Raw genomic sequence first — 26,446 nt, 5'->3', positions numbered from 1 at the left:
CAGCCAGTGAGAAAGCGCCACCAGCCCCAAGGCCCGCTGCCCCCGGTGGACCGCCACTCAGACCAGCCCCGCCCAACCCCCTGCCTTTTCTCTACCGCGTTCCTCTCCTTTGGTCTCCAGACTTGCCTGCCCGCGGTTTCGCCACAGCCTGCATACCCCGAAGTGCAACTCCTCTGCCATTCCAGAACAAACCCGTTTTTCTGGTAAAATGGCCGGCTGTTGTATTTGCAAGGTCAACAGCCATTTGGCATGATGTTGGGGGACTACTGGACAGCCAGCCTCACCAGGTGCCTCACTCCTGTTGGCTTCTAAGCACCCCATCTCCTGAGTTCCAACCCCCTCCTTGTCCTGGGGGCAACTCTGCAGACTGCAATCTTCTCGGGGACCCATTCTACAGGTAGTGCCCAGAACTGCCCTTTGCAGGTGACCAGAAGGGAGGACTCTGAGGCTCACCCCTCACCAATGGAGTGACGAGGGCACTGGCCGGCTCTCCACATTCAAGCAAAGGCAAAGGGGTGGGGACACAGGAGGCAAGTGATAGCAGGTGCAAGAAACCCCTTTATTGGGCAAAGCCACCCTGTCCTTGGTCTGCAGGGGCTGGGGACAAGGAGTGTGGAAAAGGGAACGGAGATCTTTTAATGTCAGGGACCCGTACATTTCTCGAAATGGGGCGGCGGAGGGCAGAAGGGGGGCTGGCCAGTCACACGGGGGCTCAGGCCTCCGCCTCGGCAAAAAGAGGGTTAACGAAGTAGCTGCGGCTGACGCTGCTGTTTTCCACCTGTGGGGCGGAAGGCTGCAGGGTGCGCAGGGTCAAGGTGCGTCTGCGCCCAGCACAGCCCCCGGGAAGACCGCTACCCACACCCGTCCCCTCACCGGCTCCACTGAGCCCGCCACGTCGAACACCGGGTTGGAGAAGCCCAAGGGCGCCACGAAGGGCGCTGGGGCCGCTTCGTCGCGCCTACTCCACCTGGGGAACAAGGACGTACATGAACCCCGCGTTCCTCCTCCGCGACGTGAGCCTCCGTCCCCCGCGGCACCCCCGCGTACCTGAAGCTCCGAGCGCCACGAAGCAACAGCGCCCCCGCCAGCAGCGCCAGCAGCAGCAGGAGCAGCCCCGCCGCCACGCCGCCTGCCAGCCCCGCGCGCATTCCCGAACCTTCCAGTCCCGCTGCGGAGCCGTCCCCGACCGGCGCGCCCGACTCCCGGACTGCCGCGGACAGGACCCCCAGGCCTTCGCCTACAACGGAGGGCGCCGGCTCAGTCTCCGCCAGGCGGGGCGGGGCAGGGGCCGGGAAAAGGGCACCCGCGGTTACCGTGCTCGGCGACGTCCGCCAGGAGGGCACGTGCCAGCCGCCCCGCGCCGCCCGTCCCGTCGGGCCCGGTCTCTGCCAGCACCACCTGAATCTCCGTGTCTGCCTCGGCGCCTGCGTTCTGGCGCGGCACCTTGGACACGGCCATTTGCAGCCCCTGGTACTGGGGCTGGGGGGAGGGGGTGGAGACAGGGTTATCCCAGGGACTTCGCCCTCGGACCCGCGGGGGCGTCGGCAGCAGGGACACGGGGTGGGCAGGTGCGCGGAGAGTAACCGCGTCAATGAGGCAAAGTGTGGCCCCGGGCGGGTCTTGCGGTAGGGGCTGGGGGGGGGGGGGGTGGAGCGCGGCCCCATTACCAGGAAGCCTCGCAGCAGCCGCGTCCGGTACCGCTCAATGTCAAAGTTGGGGCCGTGGGTCAGCGACACGATGGCTCCTGCGACAGGAGGGCCCAGGGCCAGCAGAGAAAGTGAGGCCGGGGGCGAACCAGGGTAGCTAGGCCGTCCCCGCCAACACGAGGGGGTGCTCACCGCAGAGGTCGCAGCACTGCCCCTCGGGCCGGAGGGCGTCACGGCAGGCGGCCGGGGGACAGCGACCGCCCAGGGGCCGGAGCAGGGCGGCGCAGATCCACGGCTGTACCTGGAGCGGAGAGGGGGAGGGGCAGACGGCGTCGAGGGAGGGCCAGGCGCCAGCCCCGCCCCGGCCCCACCCTCACCCCCGGCGGACCCGGGCCACCCCGGTGCCCTCCGCGCTCACCTCGGCGTTGCCACAGACGCAGCCCGACGGGTCGGCGCAGGCCTCGGCACCCACGCTCAGAGCGCCCGGCCCGTGGAAGCGCAGGCGGCCGGCGGGGGACGCCAGGAACGCAGCCAGGTCCTCGTCGCGCGTGAACGTCTGCGGGTGGCCGGGTCGCGGGCGGCGCCAGCCAGAGGAGGGGACAGCGACTGAGTGCCCGGAACTCTCGCGTGGGGCCCGGGAGGGGCCGAGGCGCGCAGGGGAGACGCGGGCCGGCCCCGTGCGCGCGCGCGCGCGCGGCTCACCTGGCCCAGAGCCCAGACGCTGCGGACGCGCACGGGCCCGACGCCGGGGCCGAGGCCCACCCGGAAGGAGGCGTCGGGCGGGAAGACGACGTCGTCGTGGCGGCAGGGCACGCGCTCGGCGTCCACGGAGAAGAGGCCGCGCGCCGCGCCCCCGGAGCGCCACAGGCGCGGGTCGTGCCACGAGAAGCGGTCGGGGTCGAGGAAGAGCGCGGGGGCGGCTGGGTGGGCGCGCGTCCCTGAGCTACGCGCGAGGGCGCCCCCGCCCCCGGCAGACGTCGGCCCCGCCCCGCCCCGGCAGGCCCCGCCCCGGCCCCTCACCTGCGCCGCAGTCCGGGTCCCTGCCAGCGTCCGCCGCGCCGAAGCCGGCTCCCGAGTCCAGGACGAACTCCCCGTCCCGCGGCAGGAGCTGCAGGAAGCGCGGGGGGGGGGGGGGGCTCAGGCGGCGGTCCCGGGTCCCAGAGGGACCCGTCTCCCCTCCGCGACCCCGGGGGAGGGAGTGCAGACCGCGGAGCGGGCGGGTGAGGTCAGGGGCTGGGGGCGGCCCGTAACCGCCGAGGTTCAAATAAGCCCCAGGGAGCGGGACTGCAGGCCGAGGAGCAAGACCCCGCCTGAGACCTGGGCGCGTGGAGAGTTTGGGACAGGGTGACACTCGGGCCACGGCGTCTCACATCCCCCCACCGCGGGGCGGGGTGGGGGGAGCTGCACCAGCCGGGAACCCAAGCCGCAAGGGAATGTGAAGGCAGCCGGAACTGGGAGGGAGGGGAGGGGGCTGCACTTGGGGGTGCCGGGGCCTCAGCGCGGCCTCTGTCTCCCTCGCGGGCCTGGGCTCCACCACGGCAGCCCGTGCAGCCCGTTCGCCACAGAAGTCCGGCCACGGCTCAGGCCTCAGGTGTCAGAGGATCTAAGGCAGTGGGAAGGCCAGGTGACGGAGTCCCCGCCGCCCTCTCCCTCCCCACCGCCCCCAAGCCCCAGGACCCCAGGCCTCCTCCTCCTCCTGACCTTCCGGGTTGGGGTTGGGGTTGGAGGGGAGCGCTGGGCCGGGAGAGCTGCGCGGAGCAGGAATCGTGTGTGGTTCCCTGTCGCCGTGGGCGGCCCACTCAGGGCCGGGCCTCGAGCCCTAGCTTGCTTGTCCCCTACCTGAGCACCCGCCCTGACCAAGAGGCCGACCCCTGGGGGGATGTGAGGTCACGGGCCAACTGTCCCCACACCTGAGGCAGCCCCACCCACAGGTGCCGCAGTGAGCCGCGGGGACAGACATGCCTCAGGAATGGGGGAGGTGGAGAACTTGAAGTCTTTGAAAAGAACCAGGGGTGCCTGGGTGGCTCCACTGAGGCCACAGCTTTGGCTCAGGTCATGGTATCACAGTTTGTGTGTTCAAGCCCTAAGTAGGGCTCACCACAGAGCCAGCTTCAGATGCGGCTTCAAGTCCTCTGTCTCTCTTTCTCTCTGCCCTTCCCCAGCTTGCACTCTCTGTCCCTAAAATAAATCAACATTTTGGAGCACCTGGGTGGCTCATTCGGTTGAGCCCCAGACTTCATTCAGCTCAGGTCACAATCTCACAGTTTGTGGGTTCAAGCCCCACGTCCGGCTCTGTACTGACAGCTCAGAGCCTGGAACCTCCTTTGGATTCTGTGTCTCCCTCTGTCTCTGCCCCTCCCCTGCTTGCGCTCTGTCTCTCTCCCCCTCTCTCAAAAAAATAAACATTAAAAAAATTTTTTTAAATAAATTAACATTTTAAAAAATCTTAAAAGAACCAAAGGGGGTTGAATTCAACACTATATTGTACCCAGGAAACTAATATAACGCTGCATGTTAACCACACTGGAATTAAAAGTTTAATAATAATAAAAAGAACCAAAAGAGAAAATATAAATAAATCATGAGACGTGTAATCATCGAAAGGAAGAGCACGATAGGTGAGATGAACATGCGGACCGGTCCAGCTGGAGAAGGCACAGTGACGGGTGTTTCTGCTGAGGGACCCTGCAGAGTAGAGCAGGGAAGTGCAGAGCCACCAGGAGAGGAGAGAGAATTGACATCCAAGTGCAGAAATGCATATATAAAGGGTGGGGGCGAAGGGGAAATATTTGAAGAAACAAGGAGCATGACTTTTGCAGATTTGAAGAACGCCGGGACCCCTCAGATGGAAAGGTCTCCTGGAGCGCGGAATGGGAAACAAGGAAAATCACACCCAGACAAGTCAATGACACAGAGAACATTCTAAAAGCTTCAGAAAGAGCAGCTCACCCCGGGGGCTCAGAAGTCAGGTTTCTCAGCACCAACCATGGATGCAGAAAGAATATAATATTTTATGTACGAGAGGAAAAGAACTTCCCTTCTAGAATTTTATATCCAGCCAAAGTTCCATTCAAATGCAGGAGCATAACGAAAAGACTTCGGAATGACGGCCGCACAGAGGCCTTCTCTGAAAACGCTTGGAAGAAATCGGGAGGAAAGAGGGCGGCGGCCACACACCGAAGGACTTATGAGGGTGGACACAGACGCCGAAAAGCTTAAGAAATAAAAAGGACTGCCGGACGTGAAAACCTGGATGAAATATAACAATTTCTAGAAACATTCACAGTGTCAAAATGGGCACAAGAAGCAGTAGAGAATCCGAATAGACCAGCAAGCACTAAAGAAATTGAAATGTTAGTCAAGGACCTCATGTTCCAGTACAAGTTTTTTACAGGTGAAGGATACTAACCTCTCAAGGAACAACTAACTGACTCCTTCTTAGAAGTCATTCTGGGAAGTGGAAAAAGGAGTGAAAATTGCCCAGGCCATTTCATGAGGCCCGTGTAATCTTGATTCCCAAACCGAATGGAGGACAATACAAGAAAAATTGTAGTTTTGTTTTACTTATAGATACAAAAAAAAAAATCCCATATAAAATATCAGCTGACTAGTTCCAATAGTGTATTTTAAAAGTACATGGTGGGGCGCCTGGGTGGCTCAGTCGGTTAAGCGTCCGACTCTTGATTTCAGCTCAGGTCATGATCTCGCAGTTTGTGGGTTTGAGCCCCATGTCGGGCTCCGCACAGTGCAGAGCCTGCTTAGGATTCTCTCTCTCTCTCTCTCTCTCTCTCTCTCTCTCTCTCTCTCTCCCTCTCTCTCTGTCATAATAAGAGAGAATAAACTTTTAAGAAGCTTAAAAAACAAAACAAAACACGGTCATCATGGGGTTCCTGTCCCAGGACGGCTCCCGTCCCGACTTCCCAGACGTATGTACCGTGATGTCCCAGCAGGTGGCAGTGAGGAGTCTTGTGCCAACAAAATCCAAACATTCTGACGGAGGGAAGCCAGGTGTTAGGAAGAAGTGGCAGGTTTGACCTGCAACTACAGGTCCCAGGGGGCCATCGGTCTTGCCACGACAGCTCAACCTCAGAAAACCTCATTCACAGGCTAAAAGCAGGGAGGGGACAACCGTATCTCAATTAAAAAACAACAACAGAGAACTCCACAAATGTATTTATGATTTTTTTAAAACACTGCTAACAAGTGAGTAATAGAATTTCCACAATTTAATAAAGTTCACGTACCAAAGCCCTGCAGCAAACAGTCACTCAATGAGAAATGAGACATGCCTTCTCTTTCCCATTGGAACCAGGCACAGAGGCCCACTTTTGTCACTCGTGCATAACATAGGGGGAGAGGTCCTGGACGATGCTATTTGGAAAGAAAAAGAAGGAAAAGGAGTCAGGACTGGAAAGAAAGAGGAACAACTATCGGTGTTTATAAAGATAAGCAAGTGGAACGCACAGTTTTTAAAAATAGAGAACCGTTCGTAACGGAAAGCAAACTATAAAGGTCTACGAATGGACCGATACTATATAAGACCTGTGTGGGGACCACTTTAAAAGTCCAGTATCGAGTTTTATGACGGATGCTGTGAGATATTTGCAGAGAAGTTCACGGTCCTGAATGGGCGGCTTGACAGCATAAAGCTGGTGTTCATTTCCAAACTTCCCGGGTTTTGTTGTTGCTGTTGTTACCTGATAAAGCTACCCTACCATTTCTCTGCAGCATCAGATCCGCAAAGAACTAGCAGGCCTCTTGGCAGGAGAGTGGAGGGGGGAGTCGCCCTCGGGTAGCAAGACGTCCCACAGAGCCACAGCCTGAGGACGCGTGGTGCCGGCAGGAACAGGGAAAGCGAGCAGAGGGACAAGGGCCCCGAGAGAGCCCCGGGCACCCTGGGCATTTGATGAACAGTGGCGACAGCGCCATGAAGCTGGTGGTTCGGAGGAAGACGTCCAAAATCAGGCTTATTCTAAGGAGAAAAATAAAGCTGGTTCCCTAGCCGGGTCCCACTCAAGCGTGCGACCCTGGTGGCAAAACTGTGTCTTAACAGACACAGGGGTGGTTATGGCTGTGACTTGGCAGCGGGGAGGGATTCTTAAAACACCAGGAACACAGGTGTGAGGCAGCAGGTTCCGCACGGTCGATTCTGACTCGGGTTTCTGGTGGGAAGGGCACCACAGGCAGAACGCTCACGGCGGGAAGGCACACACAGTATCTTGCACCAACAGTGGGCTCATGGGTAGAAAATACGAGATTCCTCCAAAGGTAGAGATGGGAGAGGAGAGGGGGTTCAGGAAGGGGAAAATCCCAGGGAGGGAATCCCCAAACCTGAGAAAGACAAGTTAAAACACGGCTGTGGCTGCACCTGTTACTAGGGCTACCTCTGGGCAGCCGGACAGCGCTGATGGCAGGCGGCGTGGAGGAGGGGACCCCCGTGCTCCGGGGGTGGGAGGCGGTCGGGGGCAGCTCTGGGTCCGTTCAGCCTGTTCCCGGGCCCCCTGACAGTTCCCACCCGGGCCCAGTGGAGGGGGGGGGCAGCTCCCACGGTGCAGGCAGAAGACAGACTTGGGAGGTGAGGGGGCACCTTCTGGGCCCCCAGGACAGGAGGAGGGGCTCCTAATTGGGCCGCAGGGGATGGAAAGAAGGGCCAGACAGAGGGACCTGTGAGGCATGAATGAATGCCTCTCTTAACATGCTCAAGCTTCCAAAGGAAATCACCAAAATAACTAGGTCATCAGAGCAGGGCCCCCGGCCCCGGGACCCCACCCCAGACGGACCCCCTGCCCGAGGGTTCCCCACCGGCTCCGGATGCCCCTCTCCGCTTGCTCCAGGCTACTGCCTGTCCCGGGTGCCAGGATTATACACGGCGGGGAGGTGGGGGTAGGGGGCGCTGGGTCCAGCTCCTCCCTCCAGGTCTCCACCCCTCCTCCACCTGGCTGCCCCTTCCGCATCTTAGTCTCTGGGTTGGACAGATGTGAAACGGCATCTGCACCCCCGATCTGCCAGGACCCGGGACCCCCAGTCTCTGCCCGACGGCCCCTCCCCAGGCAGGAACAGCTCACAGGTAGGGCAGGGGTCCCTTGCACTGACTTGCCCTGCCCCATGAGTGGCCGGGTCCCACAATTAACGCTGCTTTTGAAAACCATCAATTCACCAGGACACCTCAGGGAATGGAAATTAGGCCTGAGGTCCCCAGATCCTGCATCTGGGCAAGAGGTTGGGCGGGGCCAGGGCCACCAGATGCCCCTCTCCCCAGCTCACCCATGCAAAATCCAGTGGCCTCCAGGAGAGGACTCCAACTCTGGCACCCATACCGAGAGCCCCCCTCCCCCCAGCTCCACCTCTGCTCAGAGCCAGCAACCCTGACATCAGTCACATCTTGCTGGCAGGCGTGCGTTTGACACAACAATGAGCCACCCCAGCGAGCAGTGGGAACTAGGAGTGACCCTGACGCTGCTGGGTCCTGGGAAATGACACTTTAAATCAGGGAGCACTGACCTTTTCTGTAAAGGGTCGGGCAGTAAATATTTTAAGCTTTGAAGGCCACACGGGCTCCATCATGGCCACTCAACTCTGCCTTATAGTGTGACAGTGGCCATAGATGCTAGTGACCAAATGGGCAGGGCTATGTGCTGATGAAACTTTATTTATGGACACTGAAGTTTGAATTCCATATTTCACGTGCCACAAAAATGTTCGTCTTTTGACTTTTTCCCCCCAACCACTTAAAAATGTAAAAACCATTGTTAGCTCCAGCCACGTGGCTGCATTTGGCCAGTAGCTTGCTGACTCCGCCTTTAAGAGACAGGCCTTATCAGAGGCCTTTCTCCCAGATCTTATCAGAGCCTTTAACACAGCAAAGCTCCAGGCAAGCGCAGGATGTAGCATCTTCCAAATGTACAGGTCCCAGCCTGAGCTGGGACCACAGGACCAGGGAGGGCCTACTCTGCCATACGGTTTCCCCAGCCTCCCAGAAAGCCCTTCCAGAAGCCAAAGGCCCAAGGCCTGCACGGTTTCCCATGCAGGTGGGGCCAGTCACAAGACAAGAAAGGGGCTTCAGGGGACCACCAGCCCCCTCCGACCTGGGTCTCAGCCGCAGCTCCCCCTCACCATGTCGGAGATGCTGTGACCTTCTCGCACCAGGACTGACACCATCTGCAGAAAGAACTGGCATTGGCTGGCGGACCCCCTTTGCCTCTCTTCGACTTGGCGGCCGGTGAGTCTCCGCCCCGAGCCCCGGGCTGGGGGAGGGGAAGCACCTTGTCTGCCGGGAACACGACGGCAGCGCCTGCGCACGGCGTCCGGTTCTGGCTCCAGTTGGTGGTCACTTCGAAGTTGGTGTTGGGGACCCAGAGTTTGTAGGCCGCGCGGGTCATCGCTGGGGAGGGAGTGACTAAGTGCTTCCCGCTCAGACGCCCCAACCCCCAGGAGGAAGAAGGTTGGTCACAGAGCCCGGGGCACAGATGAAGTCTCCCTGTCAGCCCAGACCCTGCGGGAGCCCTGCCTCGGTGCTCTGACACACTCCTACCGGATCTGCAGAGCCCGCTCCTGCGTGCCCTCCTCTAGGACCCCCCCCCCCCCCCCCGTATCGCCTCCTAGCCCCGCCCCCAGTTTGCTGGTCGTTGGAGCAGCAGGAGACCGACGTGAAGGGGGTAGGAGGCCTCGGCCCAGTAGAAAGCGCTGGAGGGTGGGCTCTGATCGGGATCTGTGTGCTGAGGGGACCGCCAGGGGCTTAAGAGAGGAGGACAGGGGGCGCCTGGGTGGCTTAGTCCCTTGAGCTTCTGACTCTTGATTTGGGCTCAGGTCATGATCTCAGGGTTAGGGAGTTCAAGCCCTGCGTCAGGCTCTGCGTGGCGGGGTGGGGCCTGCTTGGGGTTCTCTCTCTGCCCGCCCCTGCTCATGCTCTCTCCCTCTCTCAAAATAAAAAAATAAACTAAAAATAAACTTACCAAAAAAAAAAAAAGAAAAGGAGAGAAGGACAGGGACTGAGGAGCGTTGGGGGCGGACACCTGGGACACGCGCCGGCCCGGGTGCAAAGGGGGAGGGCCAGCGCGCCCCCGGGGACGGGGAAACTGAGGCCGCGGAGACCGCACGCGCACGCTGCTTCGGGCAGGAGCCGGGCCGAGCCTCCCGCGCCCCCCGCGGCCTGTCAGGCGCTCCCCCCAGCGCCCCCCGCCCCCCAGCGCGCCCCCCGCTTACCGCACAGCTGCAGCCACAGCAGCGCCCGGCCCAGCGCGCCCATCCCGCTGCGGGCCCGTGGCGCCGACCCCGACCCGCAGACTTTGCCCCGCGGGGTCCACCTGACCGGGAGGGGCGGGGCGGAGCGGGGCGGGGCGGGGCGCGGCCGTCGGGCGGTTACACATTTACCTCCAGGCCCCGCCAGGAGGCGCCGGTCCGACTCGCTCCCTCCCCCACACTCAGCCCTGCGGGAACCTGGGGACCTTGGGCGCCCGGGAAGAGGGGCTCGTGAGGACCCACCCGCTCCGTGACGAGGGTGGGGTTGGGGCGGGGGGGGGGACGGTGGTGGCGGTGAACAACCTCTAGGGCCTCTGCTGTCTCTGTCCCTGCGCGTCCGGGGCTGCACCTACTGGGCCCACCCGCGGGAGCTGGGTGTCCAGCCTTCCGAGCAGGGCCCTCCTGCCGGGGCCGGTGCACTGGGGACGGTGGTAGATGGGCTGAGTGGCGAGCGCCTCAGAACGCGTGGTGAATGGCTGGCAGCAGGTGCATGGTGAGGGGTGGAGGGTGCGTGCTCTGGTTAGCCGAGGAGGGGGGACAGAGGGATGGCAGGCGGTGAGCGAACCCACCGAGGCACACCAACAGAGCGCTGGCGGGTGGAGGATGAGTGGTGCGTGACGGGGTGGGTGTGGCGTGGTACCGGGGGGCGATGGGCGGTGGCTGGTGGGTGGTGGATGGATAGAGGGCAGCGGATTGTGGAAGGACGGGCGACGGATGGCGGGTGGTGGCTGCACGAGGAAGAGAGATGGTAAGCCTGGAGGGTGGACACAAATGGTGCTTGGGTAAATGGACGGCGGGTGCGTGAGACGGCAATTGTAGATGTCGGAGGGGCTTTGTTGACGTGAATGGTGGGTGAGAAAAGGTGGTGGCTTTGGGCCGACGAATGGCTGGTAGGTGAGACTGGCCGGTGGACGGGGGGATGGGGGGCAGGATTTAGATGGACTGTGAGTAGCAGGTTAGCAGACGGATGGCTGCCGGGTGGATGAGAGCCGGGGCACAGCCGGACACAGACGGATGGACGGACGGGTGTGCTGCTCGTGCAGGGTGGCGGAGGGAGAGGGCTAGGGTGGCTGGGGGTGAAGGGGGTGGGTTTGTGGGGGATGGGATGGTAGAGGGCGGGGGGGGGTGGTGGGTGGACAGACTGTGGGCAGTAAACTGGACGAGGGATGTGGGGGGGGGTTACGGGTGGGGCAGATGGCACCTTGCCGGTTACGGCTGACGGCGAGGGGAGGAGTGGCGGGTGGCCCCTGGGTCCAGGGTGAGCTGATGAGGGCAGGCGGTGGGCGTGGCCATAGAGGTGGAGGACCGGGAACAACCAGAGGGAGCCCCGAGTCCGCTCTGGGCGGTGCCGGCCCTGCCCGGAGGCGCCGGCCCCCAGCCCAGCCTGGGATGAGGAGGGGGTCTCCCCGGCCCCCGGACTTTCGCCTTGTCTGCCTGTTGGGCTGATAGGACGCTCCGTCCCGGGGGGGGGGGGGAGCCTTCGCCAGGAACAAAGGGGTGTTTGGGGTCGTATCCGTTCTGCCCCTTGTCTTGCTTCTGCCGGGAGGCAGTTCTGTTGGCTAGGCCTTCTTGAGGCTCCAGCAGAGTGTCTGGCTCTGCCCGCCTCACCTCCTCCCACCACCCTACCTGTGGCTCTCAAGGCAGAGAGCTTGGAGGCGCGCTCCTCCCAAGCTGGGGGCTCCTTTCTCCCAACTGAGAAAGTGAACTGCTTTGAGGGCAAGGCCCAAGAGAGGCTCTAGAGGGTGGGGTGGTTGGGCCTTGGGGACCCGAAACTTTCTGACCTCCTTGGGCAGGCCACGTCCAGAGACATTGTTCTGTCTGAAGAGGGCGGCAAGACTCCCTGGCAATCAGAGAAACTTCCTGGAAGAGGTGGCATTAAAGCAGAGACAAGCAGGATGAGGTCACAGCTGTAGCCACAGTGTGGAGGTGGGACTGAAGGTGGCAGAACAGGACGAGTTGGGGCAGGTGGGCCGTGAGACCCTGAAGAGGGTGACCTGGATAGGATCCCATGCTGAGGCAGGAGACAGGCACCAGCCCTGCCTGGCCCAGCGTTGCCAGGAGTCCCTGCCACCTCAGGAGTGCAGACACGATACGAGGAGCGGCTGAACCCTGGCACAGGTGCCCTGTGTTCACAGAAGGCCCCAAGCTGCACGCACAGGTGCCCTGGGTACCCCGGTACACATGTGGGCACACACTTCGGTCAGGAGCTCTGTGGGAAGTAGCAGAAGGACAAAGTCCGAAAGTGAGTTTCTGCCAGTAATCAGGAAATGCCGTGAAGCGGCTGCTTCAGGCAAGGTTGGATCCAGGGGCTCTCCAAGCTCTCAGTCTCTGTGTCTGTCTGCGGGTCTCAGTCTCACTCTGTTTCGGCTTGGCTGCCCTGGCTGTTGGTTTCCCTCTATGCACAACCCTCCCGTGGCAGGAAAGGTGGCCCCCAGGACAGCTGGACCCCACACCTCTCTGACTATGCCGCTGGGCATGGCTCAGTGAGGTCTCTGATTGGTTCCTGTTTCCAACTGTGCCCCAATCGCACGGGGCAGGGTTGCCGTGCTCCGACTGGCCATCTCAGCCCCCACCTAGTGTGAGGGCATTGTGAGTGACAGCCCTGCTCCCCCGCCCCAGGGTGGGGGGACAGATCCCCTGTGGTCCCCACCCAGACTTGCAGAACCTTGGGGATCACCCCTTTCCACTGTCCTGCCCCCCTACCTTCTCTACAGCTCTGTGGGGTGGATCAGCCCAAGGACAGTCCCCAGCTCCTTCCCCCTCACCTTTGTCCCTGATTTGCTGTGTGACCTCAGGTAGGCTCCTGCACATCTCTGGGCCTTAGTGTCCCTCTGGAGGGACTGAGGCTCGAGCATGCTTGGTTCTCTTCCTGCGCAGGGAGAGGAGCGGCGGGGGGGGGGGGGGGGGCGGGGGGGCGGGGGAGGATGAACAGCAGCCCCTCTTGGCAGGGCTCCTCCTGTCCCTCCGGTCTCCGCATGAAGTCACCTCTGCGGACAGGCCGTCTCCTCCCCACTGCAGCATCCTCTGCGAAGTGCCCCCGGGGCCCACGCAGTACCGTGGGAGCACAGGAGCTGCTCCTGGGAGGAAGGGATGGCCCACGCTCCTCCCAGGGCCGGCTGGTCACCCCCGGGCCCTGCAGTCCTGCACAGACCCCTGCCAGACTCTGGCCCTGGAGGACCCCTCACCCTCGACCCTGCCGAACTCCAGATTTCTCTCGGCCTTCCGTTTGCGCACACACTCGGTGCCAGGCCTGTAGCAGGGGCTGGGGCGCGGCCTTCCCGGATCTGCCACTGGCCGGTGGGGAGGCAGGGGTGCATGAAGGACACGCCGCAGCGATCTGAGCAGGGCTCTGAGCAGCCAGAGCGTCGGGGACAATGAGTGGGCAGGCCTCCGTGAGAAGGTGTGTGACCCTCCACCCCCCCAGCTGCCTGCGAGGGCCCAACAGGCTAAGGTCACCACAGGGTGTGCCTCCTGCCAGGCTGGTGGCCACCACTGGCTCAGACCACATGTCCCCCCCACCACAAGAGTGCTTTCACAGACTCCCTCGCATGCTCTCCCCGCCAGGGTGCTGGCCTCTGGTCCTCAGACCCAGCTGCCAGCCCAGCCCCCTCAGTGCCCTGGGGGGCCTCTGAGCTCTGCTTTCCTCCAAGGCCAGCCTTGAGGTCCAGGGGTCCACTGGGTAGCAAGGCAGGGGCTCGTAGGCTTGGGGACATTCAAAGCTGCCCCTGCGCCTCTAACTCCTCATCCAGCCCCCGAGGAACAGGCCGGATGCCTCCGGGCAGCCCCGCGGCACTTACAGGTCCCAGCCGGCCCTCCACGGTGCCCTTGGACCTCCTCCGCGGACTTCCATTCTCCCAGTGGCGGTGGTGTTTTTCATGGATCTCTTTGGTTCAGGATTTAGCTTCTGCAGCTGTCCGTTTTCAGGAAACTGGAAACACTCGCCCTTCATGACAAGCAAGCACATCTCCAGGCCTTCGCCCGTCCGGTTCCGGTACCGTCCCTCGGATCAGTGGGCAGGTCCAAGCACCAAGGTGAACCTCAGTCACGGAAGACCAGCAAAGTGCAGGGAGGGCTCCGGGGACGGGCCCCTCTCCAGACCTCGATCTTCTCACTAAAGACAGATCCTCAGAGAACGCAGGCAAACGGTGGACTCCGGCATCTTTGCAGGTTTGGTCCTCGGCTCCTGTGGGATGTCGCTGCCTCCGCGAGCAGGTCGATACCAACAGTGGCAGAGCCGGCAGCGCGGGGAGGCCTGCACACGTTCCTGCACCCTGGCTTGGCACGAGTTCCTAGCTGGCCCTGCAGAGGTCTTGGTTGGAGGGGTGCAGAATAGAGCGGCCCCACCCCGGCCCCCTGAGCCGAGGGAGGCAGCCCCCGGGTCACCAGGAACCGCCCGGTCCCTCCTCTCCTGGACCAAGCCTCCCAGGTCGCTGGGCGCGCGGGGCTGTCCCCAGTGCTGACTCGAGGACCAGAGCCAAGGCCGTGGGACGGTCTGACGTGCTCCTACACTGTCAGTCCTGGCTGAGGTCTGGGTTCAGGTGGGGGAGCTGCTCCGAGCACCCCATTTCTCATCACACCCGCCCCCTGCTGCTGGACAGCGGCCCAGATCTGCGGCCGCCTCTGCCCAGTGTCCCCACTGGCACCTCCGGCCCAGGTGCAACCAGCAGGGGGTGCTCTTCTCCTGGGGTTTATTGCCCATTTCCCTTCCTGTAGGACTCCAAAAGTTTCCAAAAGGCTGAAAGCCAAGGATCCAGTTCTGAAATCCCAGCTGAGCCGCCCCCTCCGAAGGAGCTGGAAAACCCCAAGCACATGTGGCCTTGCAGCTGCTGCTTTATGCCTCGGGCATCCCAGCCCACAGAGCTGTCCACACCGTGTCCCCGGGCCGGGAGGTGGGTCAGGGCTGTCCTCGGGGCTCCCACGGTGCCGCTCAGCGTCCCTGCTGTGGTTGCGACCCCGGTGGGAGCCCAAGGCTGAGCACCAGAGACACGGATGGGGCGCAAGCCCTTCACCACAGGGTGGGGTGAACTGGGACCCTCCAGGCGGAGGGAGGCGGTGCGGGAACCTACATTAGGAAGGGCCGGGGGGGGGAGGGCCCTGGACTCCCCACTGTGTGTGTCACCCTGGCTCTGAGGGCATGGGGTGGGGAGGACTCCCCCCCCCCAGTTGAGGGACAGCAGGAACAGTGTGGCCAGAGAGCCTGTGTGGGACCCTGGATGGGGCCACCTTCCTGCTGCCCATAGTGCTAGTGGCCCAGTGGGGCGCAGTGGTGACATGTGGGGGAGCAGGGCAGTGGGGGAGGGGCTGGGCGGTTCCCAGGGCCTTTGCACTGGTGCCGGCAAGCAGCTTCCACACGGATAATTTGGGGGTGCCCACACGGGCTTACTGCCCCTGGGCCTGATCCATAGGACCGCCTAGAGAAATGCTGAGCTGGGAGGAGGTCCTTCTGGCCCTCCAACCCCAACACTCCTGTGAGCAGCTGCTAGAACTTGTCGCCTGGAGCCCCTACAAGCACCTGCGAAGGTCAGCGCTGGTACCGTTTTGTTTTTTGGTTTTTTTTCCTCTAAGCGTGGAGCCCAGCGCAGGGCTTGAACTCACGACCCTGAGATCAAGACTTGCACTGAGATCAAGAATCAGATGCTTAACCAGCTGAACCACCCAGGTGCCCCTGGTACAGCTTTTTAATAACCACGTTCTAGAAAGGAGAGATGCTGTCCTTCCGTGACAGATGAGGAAACTGAGGCTCCAAGAGCACAAAGTCCCACAGCCGATGAAGTGGTGGACCCGGGGCCAGGGGACACCAGGTCTGGGGCCCCTCCACCATTCCAGATGCCGGGGCACCGGCCTGGCAGGAGAGTGAGAGCCACCTCCCCTGCTCTGGACCAGGCCACAGACTTGAGAGAGAGGCTGCCGGGCGCCCCAGCCTCCGGGACTCGCCGAGGTCAGAGCCACTGCCTCGCAGGGGAGGCCAGGAAGCCACGGGCAGGAATGGCTCCACAGTCTGCAGGGTCTGGTGCAAACCAAGCATACGAGACCCCTTCTGCACACGTTAAGAACTTGAAGATGGTGACGGCAGAGGACTGAGCCAAGTGTGGGCCCTTCTGAGTGTGGGGCTTGGTTGAGCACACGGGTCACTGCCAAGGCCACTTCTGAGAGAAGAGCCTGGGAGGCCCCACGGAGGCAGGGGGGGGGGGCCCACACCCCAAGCCCAGGGCGCTGCCTGTGGAGACGGCGGAAAGAGAAACCAGGACTCCTTAGTCAGATTTATTTTCCTCTAATCAGACAGTTGAGCATTTCCAAGTTTTGCATTCTACACTCTTACAAACTTTAGTTATTAGCATCAGAAACACAAAAACATCGCAAGACCTCAAAACACAAATAAATACCAAATAAAACCACACACAATATACAGTAAACAAAAATATAAAACATAATAATGCTATCAGAAAACCAGACATGTTGTTAATTCACATGAACAACATGATTATTGCTGAGCAATAACTTATACTGTCTTTTTGTTGTTTTTTTTTCTTAGAAGAGCAGAAAAACAGGACGTGAATCACTGGTCACAATCACTTGGAGTGTCAAGATGGGGCCTCACAGCGAGCGGTTACTACAGACGGCAATTTTTAAAACAGGCGGGTTAAAATACAGAGTCAAATGAGAGATTGGCCTTCTTTGGTCTTTGTTTTTGGGTAACAGAACTGAACGAAGAGGTGCGCCGTCAGGGAGATTGCGGCTCTAACAACGTCACACAATTGTCTACACGGGTTCACACACTTCTGTGATCACAGATACTATTCTATAGGTAATTCTTGTAGAAATCCTTGGAAATAATGCCGGCGTTTGTGTTTACCAATTAAGTCAGTTTGCTGTTGAAGGTTATCTTACTTGTCTAATGGGGGACTGAGTTATAAAAACCGATCACCACTAACGGCAGGAGTGGCACAGCCATCCTGGACTTGACCCTCTTCCAATGCGACAGTTCGCGAGACTCAAGATGCAGCAGCGGAAATGAAAGGCAAGCACTGCTCGGCGCCACCAGGGCCTCCCCACACCAGACCGGCCACCTCCGCGCACGTGGGCCACCGGAGGCCAGGAGGCAGCACCCCTGGGGACCCCCACCCCCCGCTGGCCCCGGCTCCCCGGTGACGGCCTGCCCCGCCCGGGCAGACAGTACCGATGACCAGGTCACCTGCCGACACCGGAGCCACACACGGCCCTCACCCGACTTCGGCCCCAGTGGACACAATTCTGTTTTGGAGAAAATAAAGCTGTCGGGATTTGCAAATGGAAGACAGAACCATGGTCTCGGGCTGACAGGCAGATTTGGGTGACAGACCCCTCATTCACCTCCCACACGCTCACAAAAGGAAGGGGCTCCCCCCGGCTCTCCTCCGCACTCTGAGAAAGGTCTGGACCAGAAGGAAGAAAACGGTATTGAACAGCTCTGCTGACCCAGAGAAGAGGGACTCCCTTTGGAGGGCTGAGGTTTGGGCACGAGGTCCCAGGAGGAGTGCGGCTCCTGACCGGCCCCGTGAACACTGGCGGAGAGGCCGGGAGCCAGACACGTCCGTGATGGGCACAGAAGGACAGTGTCCTCCCCCCTCCTTCACGCACAGAGTAGGGAGGTGGTGTGCACCCCCCAGGATGTGAGTTGGGGGCGGGTGGGTTCTGCCACTCTGCCCACCTCCCTTGGGCAGACAAAGAAATGACCCACCACGGGAACCTGCCGTGTTTAAGGGTCTGTCCAGACACCCTGTCCCCCGCTGGCTGCAGGATGCCAGGCCTGCCACCGGTGGCCACGACGCTGCCTGCTGATGACGGCTGCAGGCCTCACCTGGGACACGTGGCCCCAGCGTGGGTGGCCAAGGACCCCGCCTCACCAAGGTGGGCCGCAGTGGTACAGGGGAAGCCTCGGGGGCATCGGCCCTGCCAGAGAGCCCCCTGGAATCTGGGCAGCATCTGAAGGGCCTGGTGGGGGTGGCCGCCACGGAGGACAGGCTTCCTGTACTCCACGGCCCTCTGGGGTCACAAGGCGAGGAAAAACTGGATCGGGCAGGAAAAGAAAGGCGCATCTGGGCCGAGAGCTCCGTTGCTCTACCTGCTGCCTCGCAAAGGCTGCTCCGGGAGGAGGCTGTGAATTGGGGCCACAACAGTGGCCCCCACAAGACCTTCCCTGTCCACCTGCACAGCGACCCACCCTCAGGGGGTCAGCGCCACCCTCTTGTAGGACAGGTCTCAGAAGAACAACTTGCGAGCATTCCTGTCTCCTCTGTGTTACCTATGAACCTAGGACACTGAAAAACTGAACTTCTAGAAGAGGCCCGGGTGAGGGGACTCCAGCCTCCCTGGGGCCGGTCTAATCCCCAAGAGCCAAATGCCACTCGGCCAAAGACTCCCAGCCTCTCGGGACAGGCCCCTCACTCACGCCCACCACGCCGTGTGCTCCCCAGCAGGTGCCCACCCATCACCGACAAGCCCAGCCCCAGGCCGCCAGCCCCCCAGCAGCCTCCATGGTCCGCGCAGGAGCGAGCGGCACACGTCCAGAGAACCACACGCGGCAAGCAGAGACAGTGAGTTGTCTTCATTTCCGGCACGAGGCTGACAGGGAAGCCGACTGGCTTGATTCACACACAAGACCCGGTGGTGGTTTTTCTAAAGCACTGGAACAGTTTTATCCCATGGGGGGATCTGTCACTTTTAGGAAACAGGAAAAGTGCACCCAATACACGCCACGTAGGACACCGTTCTCTTGTTGCCGGGACCCTGGGAAGCCGGGAGGGTTGGCCGCTCGGGGACCACAGCCGGAGGCCGGCGCCGGGCGGCGAGCACCAAACCGGGGCACCGAAGAGTCAGGATGGAAGCCATGCCAGGTGCGTCCATCCGGGCAGGTCCTCGCACTCAGGTCCTTCGGGAGGCCGCTTTCCGGACAAGTGCGCGAGAGGGAAGATGTGCACCAAACGGTGGCCAAAAGGCACACGACCCACCCCCCCGCTGTCGCCAATTATTTTCAAGCCACAAGATGAGGCTTCTGCACATCCTCACCCCAGGGGATGGCGCCAGCTCCTGATGCCACGTCCTATGGGCTCCTCGGGAGGAGGCCCAAAGGGCCCGTCATCTCCCACTAGGAGCGTGTGTGGGAGGGGCGACTGGGAAAGCGCGCCCCACCAAGGGACAGATGCTTCCAGAAGTGATTCCAGATAGCCCACCCCCAGAAGAATTTCAACCAGGAGAGGCAAAGAACTGTTGTTGTTGTTGTTGTTTTACCAGACCAAGAGGTTGCTTTTATCTCAAATTTGCTAATATTGTCCACACTCTCAGTGATGGGGGAGGACGCAGGCATGCCACAGGCATGTCCCCGCTGGTAACCCCTGGCCTCAGGAAAGCCACCTGAGGCCAGGCAGGAGGGGCTGCCAGGCGTCCTGTCTCCCCTGGGTCTCCAGGGTAGAACCAGGGCAAGGTCTGGAGGTCGGGAACACCTTTGAGGGACAGCGGTCCCGCAGCACCCACGGGTAGTCCTTCCTCTCTGCACGGGGACTCACGACTCCTTCTGGACAGGACGGAGGACGCGGACTGGCCCTCAGAGCAACGGGGGTGGGGGCAGGGTGGAGAAAGTAAAGGAGATGAATACGACGAGCATTTAACTGCTAACGGGCGTGGCAGGTGCTTGGAACCGATGAGGTCACTTACGGAAGGGGACGGCGTGCGCTAGGAGGGCACTTCCAGCAGGCACTGGGGCGGAGGCACGCCCAGGGCAGATGGCAGCACCAGAGACACGGCGGGCCACCGGGCACCAGCCCGACCGTCCCCGCGTGAGCACGGGGGAGCCCAGAGGCAGGCAGTCTGAGGTGCGCGGCCCAGATGCGGTGGTTCACACACACTGGTTTAGCCCAAGGAGCACCCGTCACGTGTAGCACCCATCAGTGGTAAGAGCACCCAGAAGCGCGGCGCACAGCGGGGGGCGCAGGGAGGCAGGGCTCCGGCTTCTAGTCACAGTTGGACCATTGAAAGAAGGTAAACAGTGAGTGAGCTGAGAAGATGCCGTCTGGGCAGGCGCAGGCTGGGACGGTCCCCGGGCCACCCTTCCCGAGGGAGCGGTGGTTCCAGGACCCCGTCCGTCAGCCTGGGCGGGCCCCCCCGAGAGCGGCGGTCTCTGGAATGCTCAGAGGGTTCTGCTTCGTGGCGGGTGGGCGCCCACGGCCCAGGTGGGGACACGGAGAGGCACGGTGGCTGCCCCGCTCCTGCCCTGGGGGTGGGACCGCGCCCGTGCTGGGACCAGGCGGCTCGCTTTGGGGGCCCAGAGACGTGGAATCTGTGATGACTGAGCAGTGGAGGCTCCAGAAGCGGAAGCTGAGCCTGGCTTCCTCAGCAGGCACGGGGCCGTCTGAGGGCCCTTGCAGAGGCAGGGGTCTAGTGGTCGAGAGGAGCGCCGGGTCAAACTATCACCTTCTAGAGTTACAGTGAACACAAAGCCAGGGTCGAGAAGCAGCATGTCACATCTAAGGCACATAGACAGTATGCCACCACCTCTATGCAAAGATGTCGCCTTTGGAGATCGTTAACAGAATGCAGCAATATGACAGGATGAAGAAAAACACACCTGCTGTGGCCTCCTTCAGCACGAGCCACCTGCCCACCCCCGGACCCTGGACGCCGAAGGCCAGAGTTGTCAGCAACAGAGAGCGTGTCTGAATACGTGGGGCAGAATTTTAAAAGCCTACAGGATTTTGTTTAGAACTCCAAAGTTCAACAAATGCCCTATTTTAGGGTGAAAACAATTATAAATCTGAAAATGATGCACAGCATCCATGAGCAGTTTCCCTTTCGTAATAATTTTGAAGTAGTGTCATTAACTACGACAGAGATTGAAGGTTACATTTCTAACGAGAAATACAGCAGGTTGAGTATGCTCTTTCCTATCACAAGTGATAACCAGCGTTTGATAGTTTACATTTTCTGCCAAGAAATATCAGTCTATCAACGTTTTAAAACAAAATGTCTGCAGTAACAATTATCTTAGAACTTCAAATTAAAAAATGATTCTGAATTCAGACTTCCAAAAAAGACCTAGGTGTACTTCAGGGTCTTCTGACAAACAAATTATTAAAACAGAGACCAGATGAGGCCTTAAAAATAGACAGTATACTATATTTGAAACAAGATTGCACTCTTGAATTTTAGAATATATAAGAATTGCATTATTATTTCATAAATTCTTCTTTGACTTAACATGCTGACATGTCCAGCTGTCCCCAGGTGTGTGTGTGTGCGTGTGCGTGTGTGCGTGTGTGTGTGTTTTCCTTTTTTGGCGTTCAAGTTTAAGGAAGAAAAAAATCATGGTTCTTTTGTTTAGCATATATGTTTTCCACCTTAATTAACTAGATCTTTAAAAATGAAATGAAAACCTTCTCTGACAGCAGTATCTATCACGTTGGAGGATAAATAATTCTTCAGAGTGGAGCTGCTAGTCTATTAGAAAACATGTCGGGTGTGTCCTCACACGCGGCTCCTCCCGCCGGCCCGCGGCCACCTTCTGCTGCTTCCTCCGTTCCACAAGGTCCTTTTCTGAGCGCGAGGACCTCGGTGGAGACAGCCGGTTCAAACCCCCCAGAGGAGTTGCCTTCTGCTCAACCCACCTCCCCAGTGACTTGTCAGGGGTCAGGCAGATCCGAAGTATCCACTATGACTTTAATAAAAATGGTATCATCTTTAATATATGTCCCGTTTTCTAGCACAGTTTGGGCCACAAACACCGGGCAGCCGGAGGCGATATTCATCTCCCCGGTGGGTTTCTTGAAGCTGCTGCTGTTGGGGTCCGGCTTGAACGCGTCTCCCAGGTGACGCCGAGAGGACCCCTGATCCATCAGCATGAGTGTCACTTTCTGCTTGAACGGCCAAGGAAGCAGAGCATCGTATTCTCCACGCATGATGACAAAAAACAGCGACAGATGCGTCCCCTTGCCCATGCCATCCCCGTTCAGGTAGACCCTGGCACACATCTTATAGCCAAAATAGCCCGTGTAGAAAGGCTGGCTGTAAAGGGACAGGGTCTTCCCCATGACGGCTTCCTGCTTCCGCCGCTTGTAATCTCGGATCTTCCAGATCAGCACGCCATTGTAGCTGGCGGTCTCCAGAACCTGGAAGCGCAGATCCATGTCGGCCAGGCGGATGTCGTGGACGCTCAGCATCTGGTCGTGCCGGCTCAGCTGGGACTCCAGCAAGCCTGCCGCGGGTGAGGACAGATGGGGTGAAGGAGGCCTGTGAGTGTCAGGAAGGCTCGGGAGCCCCGTTCCCGCCAGCACCGGCACTAAATGAAATGGCTTTGGGGGCAAGGACCGGCACCTTCACGTGTCCTGAAACACAGGCCTCAGGCCCCTGCCTTACTGGCCCCCAACACCCACGGCCACAGCCTGCTGAGATGCAACACCGGGGGTCACGGGGCCTTGTGCGTCGCAGGGCACATCGCTGCGGCGCCTTCCCTCCGGCAAGGCGCCCTCAGGGCCCCGTGGGGGCAGGGACAGGCCACCCTCTTGCTCAAGTCCCCCTGACTTCCAGCCTGATGCTTGGAGTCACCTGTACCCTGAGTGGCCTCTCCCCATGTCACTCCCGGTCCTCCGCTTAACCCAGGGGGCTCGGGGGCAGGCATCACCACAATCTCAGTCCCTCTGCACCAGTAACCCCGGTCACGCAAACATTCAGAATATTCACTCAGTCCCCAAAGCAGCTTCTAGATCTCAGAAACGCGCTGGCTGAGCGCGCCACCAAGTCTCCTGCCTCACCCGCTGGTCACTTCTGTCCCCTGGGCCTTACAGCACAGCTGGGAACCCCCCACCATAGCAAGGTGTCCACCCCGCACCCACTCTCTACCGCGCTGGCATCACACGGAGGGGGCGTGTCTACGCAGGACACATTTCTTTCACGAAGGCCTCTCTGGCTGGAGGGCATCGCACCTCTGCACGAGTAGCATCTCACTGGAAATCGCTGCTCAAAGGTGGCGCGTGCCTAACGCGCCACCTGCACCAGCTCAAGCCCCCAGACCTGGCCGGGCTCCCAGCGGTGGACTGGGACGCGTGCCGCCCCCTGGACCCATCCCACCCCCCTGCTCCTGCCCCGCTGCCCTCACCTGTGTTCCGAGCCGCCTGCCCGGCGCTTTTGTCCACACTCTCCAGCTCGGTCACTCGGTTCTGGAGGGATTCCACGCTGCTCTTCATGCTGTCCGCTTCTTCCCAGTTCTGCCGGAACGGGCGGATCTCTTTGTCAAGCTCTTTCAATTTCTCCGCCTGGCTGTCTATTACCCGCTTCCAAATCAAAGGCATCAGAAGGCAAAATGCAGTTAGAACTCTCTGAAGATGCTATGCCACCGCCATCGGACACCGGCTGGTTAGGAAGAGCGGCCAGCCCAGAGCTGCGAGCATGAGCCCCGTGCCAGCTCTCACACGGGCACCTCACCTGTCACCCACACCCATCTCAGGGGACACAAGTGCCGTGGATCCCCGTCCCAGAGGAGGGGACCGAGGCACAGGGGCCCCACACCACTCTGTCGTAGGGTCTCAAGTTCAGGACATTGGAGGCTGTGGGAAGGTCTCCGTTTCCTAAAGGGCCAAGCTACGTGCAGGGGCCAACGTGAGTCTCCTCGGAGGCTGCCTGGCGCAGGGCAGGAGGGGCCGCCCTGTCTCCGTGGCTACAGACAGCGCCCTAGAACCCTGCCTGGGTCCCGAGAGGGGGCTGCCAGCACCCCGGCACCTGCTCCGGAAACCTGGCGTCCGCACGGGGCTGGCAGCAGGAAGAACCCTGAGGGCAGGTCTTCAGACCCTGGCTGAAACGGAGAGGCCAATCCCTAGGAGGGGGCTGCCCCCCACCCCCCACACCGGGCTCACTGTGGCCCCTGGGCACAGAAACACTACTGACAGACACGTGGCTGTTGACACAGAGGCTGCATTTTATGCTTCCTTAAATCATTCAGAAAGCCTTTTTTTTTTTTTTTTTTTTTCCCAGAAACACATAGACATTTTAACAGTAAGCAGTGGGATGAGACCTGCCAGCTACGGCAACCCAGCCTGTTTTCCAGGACTGGCACACCCACCTGCTGGATGAAGGGTTTTCCCTTCCGAAAAGGATCTGCGTTGTTTTGAAATGAAGCTGGGGAAGGCTGGGGGGTTTGGCCCCCTGTGTGGAGCCGCGGGCCGCACAGGGGAGAGCCCCGGGCCTGCCGAGTTCACTTCTCCTTTCGGAAGCCTATTTTTAAACACTGAGTTTCAGCACCTTTGCTGGCTGTTAATAACCACCAAGGAGCAAACATGGTAGGTCTGGTTACTTTTTTGGGGTAGAAGGTACGGTATTATTCTTCCTCTTCTTTCCAAGAAAACCCGGTATTAACCAACTTTTAAAAAGCGAAGATAATTTCTATAAAAAACACCCCTTCCCACACTGATGTCACTTATTTCTATATGTGTGTCTGGAAGCCTATTTACTTATTTATTTTTTAAAGTGTATTTATTTTGAGAGAGAGCAGGAGAGGGGCAGAGAGAGGGGGAGACAAAGAATCCCAAGCAGGCTTCACGCCATCAGTGTGGAGCCCCAAGCTGGGCTTGAACTAACAAATCACGAGATCACGACCCGAGCCAAAATCAGAAGTTGAACGCCTGACTGACTGAGCCACCCGGGGGCCCCTGGAGGCACATTTAGAGCAAAGTCTGTTTTCTGGGGACAAGACTCCGACATCAGGCCGCCAGACCCATAATGTATTTCTGATGAGAATCTGCAGTGGCTGTCACGCCCTCGACCCACGGAGAGCGTAAGCTCGGCTAACATGGGTCCTAGAGAGTTTAAGAGGGGAGCTCATGAAAACCTACGCAATCGGCGGTGGTCCTGAGGGATGCCATCGCGTAACCTGGTGGACATGCGCAGCGGAGTGGCTGGGGATGAGCAACACATCACCTCTCCGCCTCGTGGCCCCGAGGTAAAAAGGGGGTGACGCCGCGGTGCCTCCTTCCCAAGGCGGAGGATGTGCACGTGGTGAGGTCAGGAACGAAACTGCAGTGTAAAACGAGGGCTGCCGTAGGGGCCCGGCCCGGACTAGAGCTCGGGGACACAGAGTCGGCTGGCGGGGGCGGGAGAGAACACGTGCACACACAGGCACGCACGCCCACACGCACACGTACGTGCGCACACGCGGGGCTCTACCGAGTCACCTGAAAGGAGCTCCACACACACAGCAAGGGAACACGTGCTGTTTTTAAACAGGCCCCTCCTCTGCATAAATGGCATGGTGTCGCTCGTCTAAACCAAAGTCCAGAGTGCAGCCATGTGATTTCACTCTCGAGGAGTGGTCTACGTAGCCGCTGCCACGTTTCTGTAAGAACAAATCCTGAACGTGAGTGAGAACAAGAGTCTGGGACCGAGAGACGGCACAGGTTGCAGGCTTGTAAACAAATCCTAACCGAGAGAGCTGCTGTCAGAGCATCAATTCATCAGTGTCAGGCACTGTGCACTTGAGGGCTTAAGCCACTGTCTCTCTTCCTGTCACTTGCACCATGGGGGTCACTGGGACCTACGCACCAAACACTGTGCAAACAGGATGGTGCGGGTGGCACTTGGGGGCCAGGCGGGCAGTGTGCCACACGGCTTTGCTCCTGCCCCCTGGGCTCATCTAGTCTCTGCCAACAACAGGCCAGGGATTCAGCTGACCTCTAGGTGGCCTTTTTTCGTTAAGAAAAACAGGTTCTTTGGGGCTCCTGGGTGGCTCAGTCAGTTGCGCGTCTGACTTCGGCTACGGTCATGATCTCACAGCTCGTGAGTTTGAGCCCCGTGTCGGGCTTTGTGCTGACAGCTCGGAGCCTGGAGCCCGCTTCACATTCTGTGTCTCCCTCCCTCTGCCCCTAACCCATTCACATTCTGTCTCTCTCTCAAAAACAAATAAATAAACATTAAAAAAAATTTTTTTAAAGAAAAACAGGTTCTTTAAAAAGTAAAATATTGGGGCGCCTGGGTGGCGCAGTCGGTTAAGCGTCCGACTTCAGCCAGGTCACGATCTCGCAGTCCATGAGTTCAAGCCCCGCGTCGGGCTCTGGGCTGATGGCTCGGAGCCTGGAGCCTGTTTCCGATTCTGTGTCTCCCTCTCTCTCTGCCCCTCCCCCGTTCATGCTCTGTCTCTCTCTGTCCCAAAAATAAATAAATAAAAAAAAAAACCAAAAAAAAACATTAAAAAGTAAAATATTAAGAAATTGCCTTTCCTGGGTCAGCAAAAGCAAACACTCTCTTAAATTCCACTCCTTTTAACCAACATCCTGTATATATCTGCGGCCCTCAGGAACTCTGCACTCCATGTGTCCCACCGTATTTGGGGTTTTAGATCTAATGGAGAATCAGACAAGGAAGGAGAGGACACAGAGACTAACATGTCTGTCATCACCGTGGTGGTCCAATGCATAGGGCTGGGGGAGCACTGAGGAGAACGGGGGCAGGGGAAGGGAAAGGTTCTGATGTGAGGAAGGAAATGACGAGAGGTGCACCTGGGAGCCAGGCTCCAGATGAAGAGGTGGAGAAGGCTCTGGAAGGGCTGG

General features: G+C 59.7%; 2 protein-coding genes and 1 long non-coding RNA gene across 12 annotated transcripts in view; 1 reads left to right on the top strand and 2 right to left on the bottom strand.

Moving 5' to 3' along the window:
• Positions 1 to 540: 540 nt before the first annotated feature.
• Positions 541 to 9,989, bottom strand: AMN (amnion associated transmembrane protein). The gene is made up of 12 exons (XM_023256086.2): positions 9,849 to 9,989; positions 8,909 to 9,027; positions 8,760 to 8,804; positions 2,667 to 2,754; positions 2,349 to 2,566; positions 2,065 to 2,202; positions 1,839 to 1,947; positions 1,668 to 1,744; positions 1,314 to 1,479; positions 1,048 to 1,237; positions 874 to 967; positions 541 to 793 (listed from the first exon to the last, which is right to left on the bottom strand). The coding sequence occupies exons 1-12, from the start codon at positions 9,889 to 9,891 to the stop codon at positions 713 to 715; spliced, it is 1,368 nt and encodes a 455-aa protein (XP_023111854.2). The 5' UTR covers positions 9,892 to 9,989; the 3' UTR covers positions 541 to 712.
• A 2,839-nt stretch (positions 9,990 to 12,828) lies between these two features.
• On the top strand, positions 12,829 to 16,547 carry LOC109501118. Its single transcript, XR_002743304.2, has 3 exons — positions 12,829 to 13,915; positions 14,052 to 15,404; positions 16,417 to 16,547. It is a non-coding gene; the product is annotated as an uncharacterized LOC109501118 (long non-coding RNA).
• The window catches only part of TRAF3 (TNF receptor associated factor 3), a 129,689-nt gene continuing 119,375 nt past the window's right edge, over positions 16,133 to 26,446 (bottom strand). For all 10 annotated transcript variants that reach the window (XM_045060565.1, XM_045060563.1, XM_023256082.2 and 7 more), the window contains 2 exons: positions 23,008 to 23,182; positions 16,133 to 22,107 (listed from right to left, as the gene is read on the bottom strand). In XM_045060565.1, the coding sequence (XP_044916500.1) occupies positions 21,536 to 22,107; positions 23,008 to 23,182 (747 nt within the window). In that variant the 3' untranslated portion in view covers positions 16,133 to 21,535. The remainder of the gene's footprint in view (positions 22,108 to 23,007; positions 23,183 to 26,446) is intronic.

Source organism: Felis catus, chromosome B3 (genome assembly GCF_018350175.1).
Source record: "Felis catus isolate Fca126 chromosome B3, F.catus_Fca126_mat1.0, whole genome shotgun sequence".
Lineage (NCBI taxonomy): Eukaryota > Metazoa > Chordata > Mammalia > Carnivora > Felidae > Felis > Felis catus.
The sequence above is the reverse complement of the archived record's forward strand: the minus strand, read 5'-3'. Positions and strand labels throughout refer to the sequence as shown.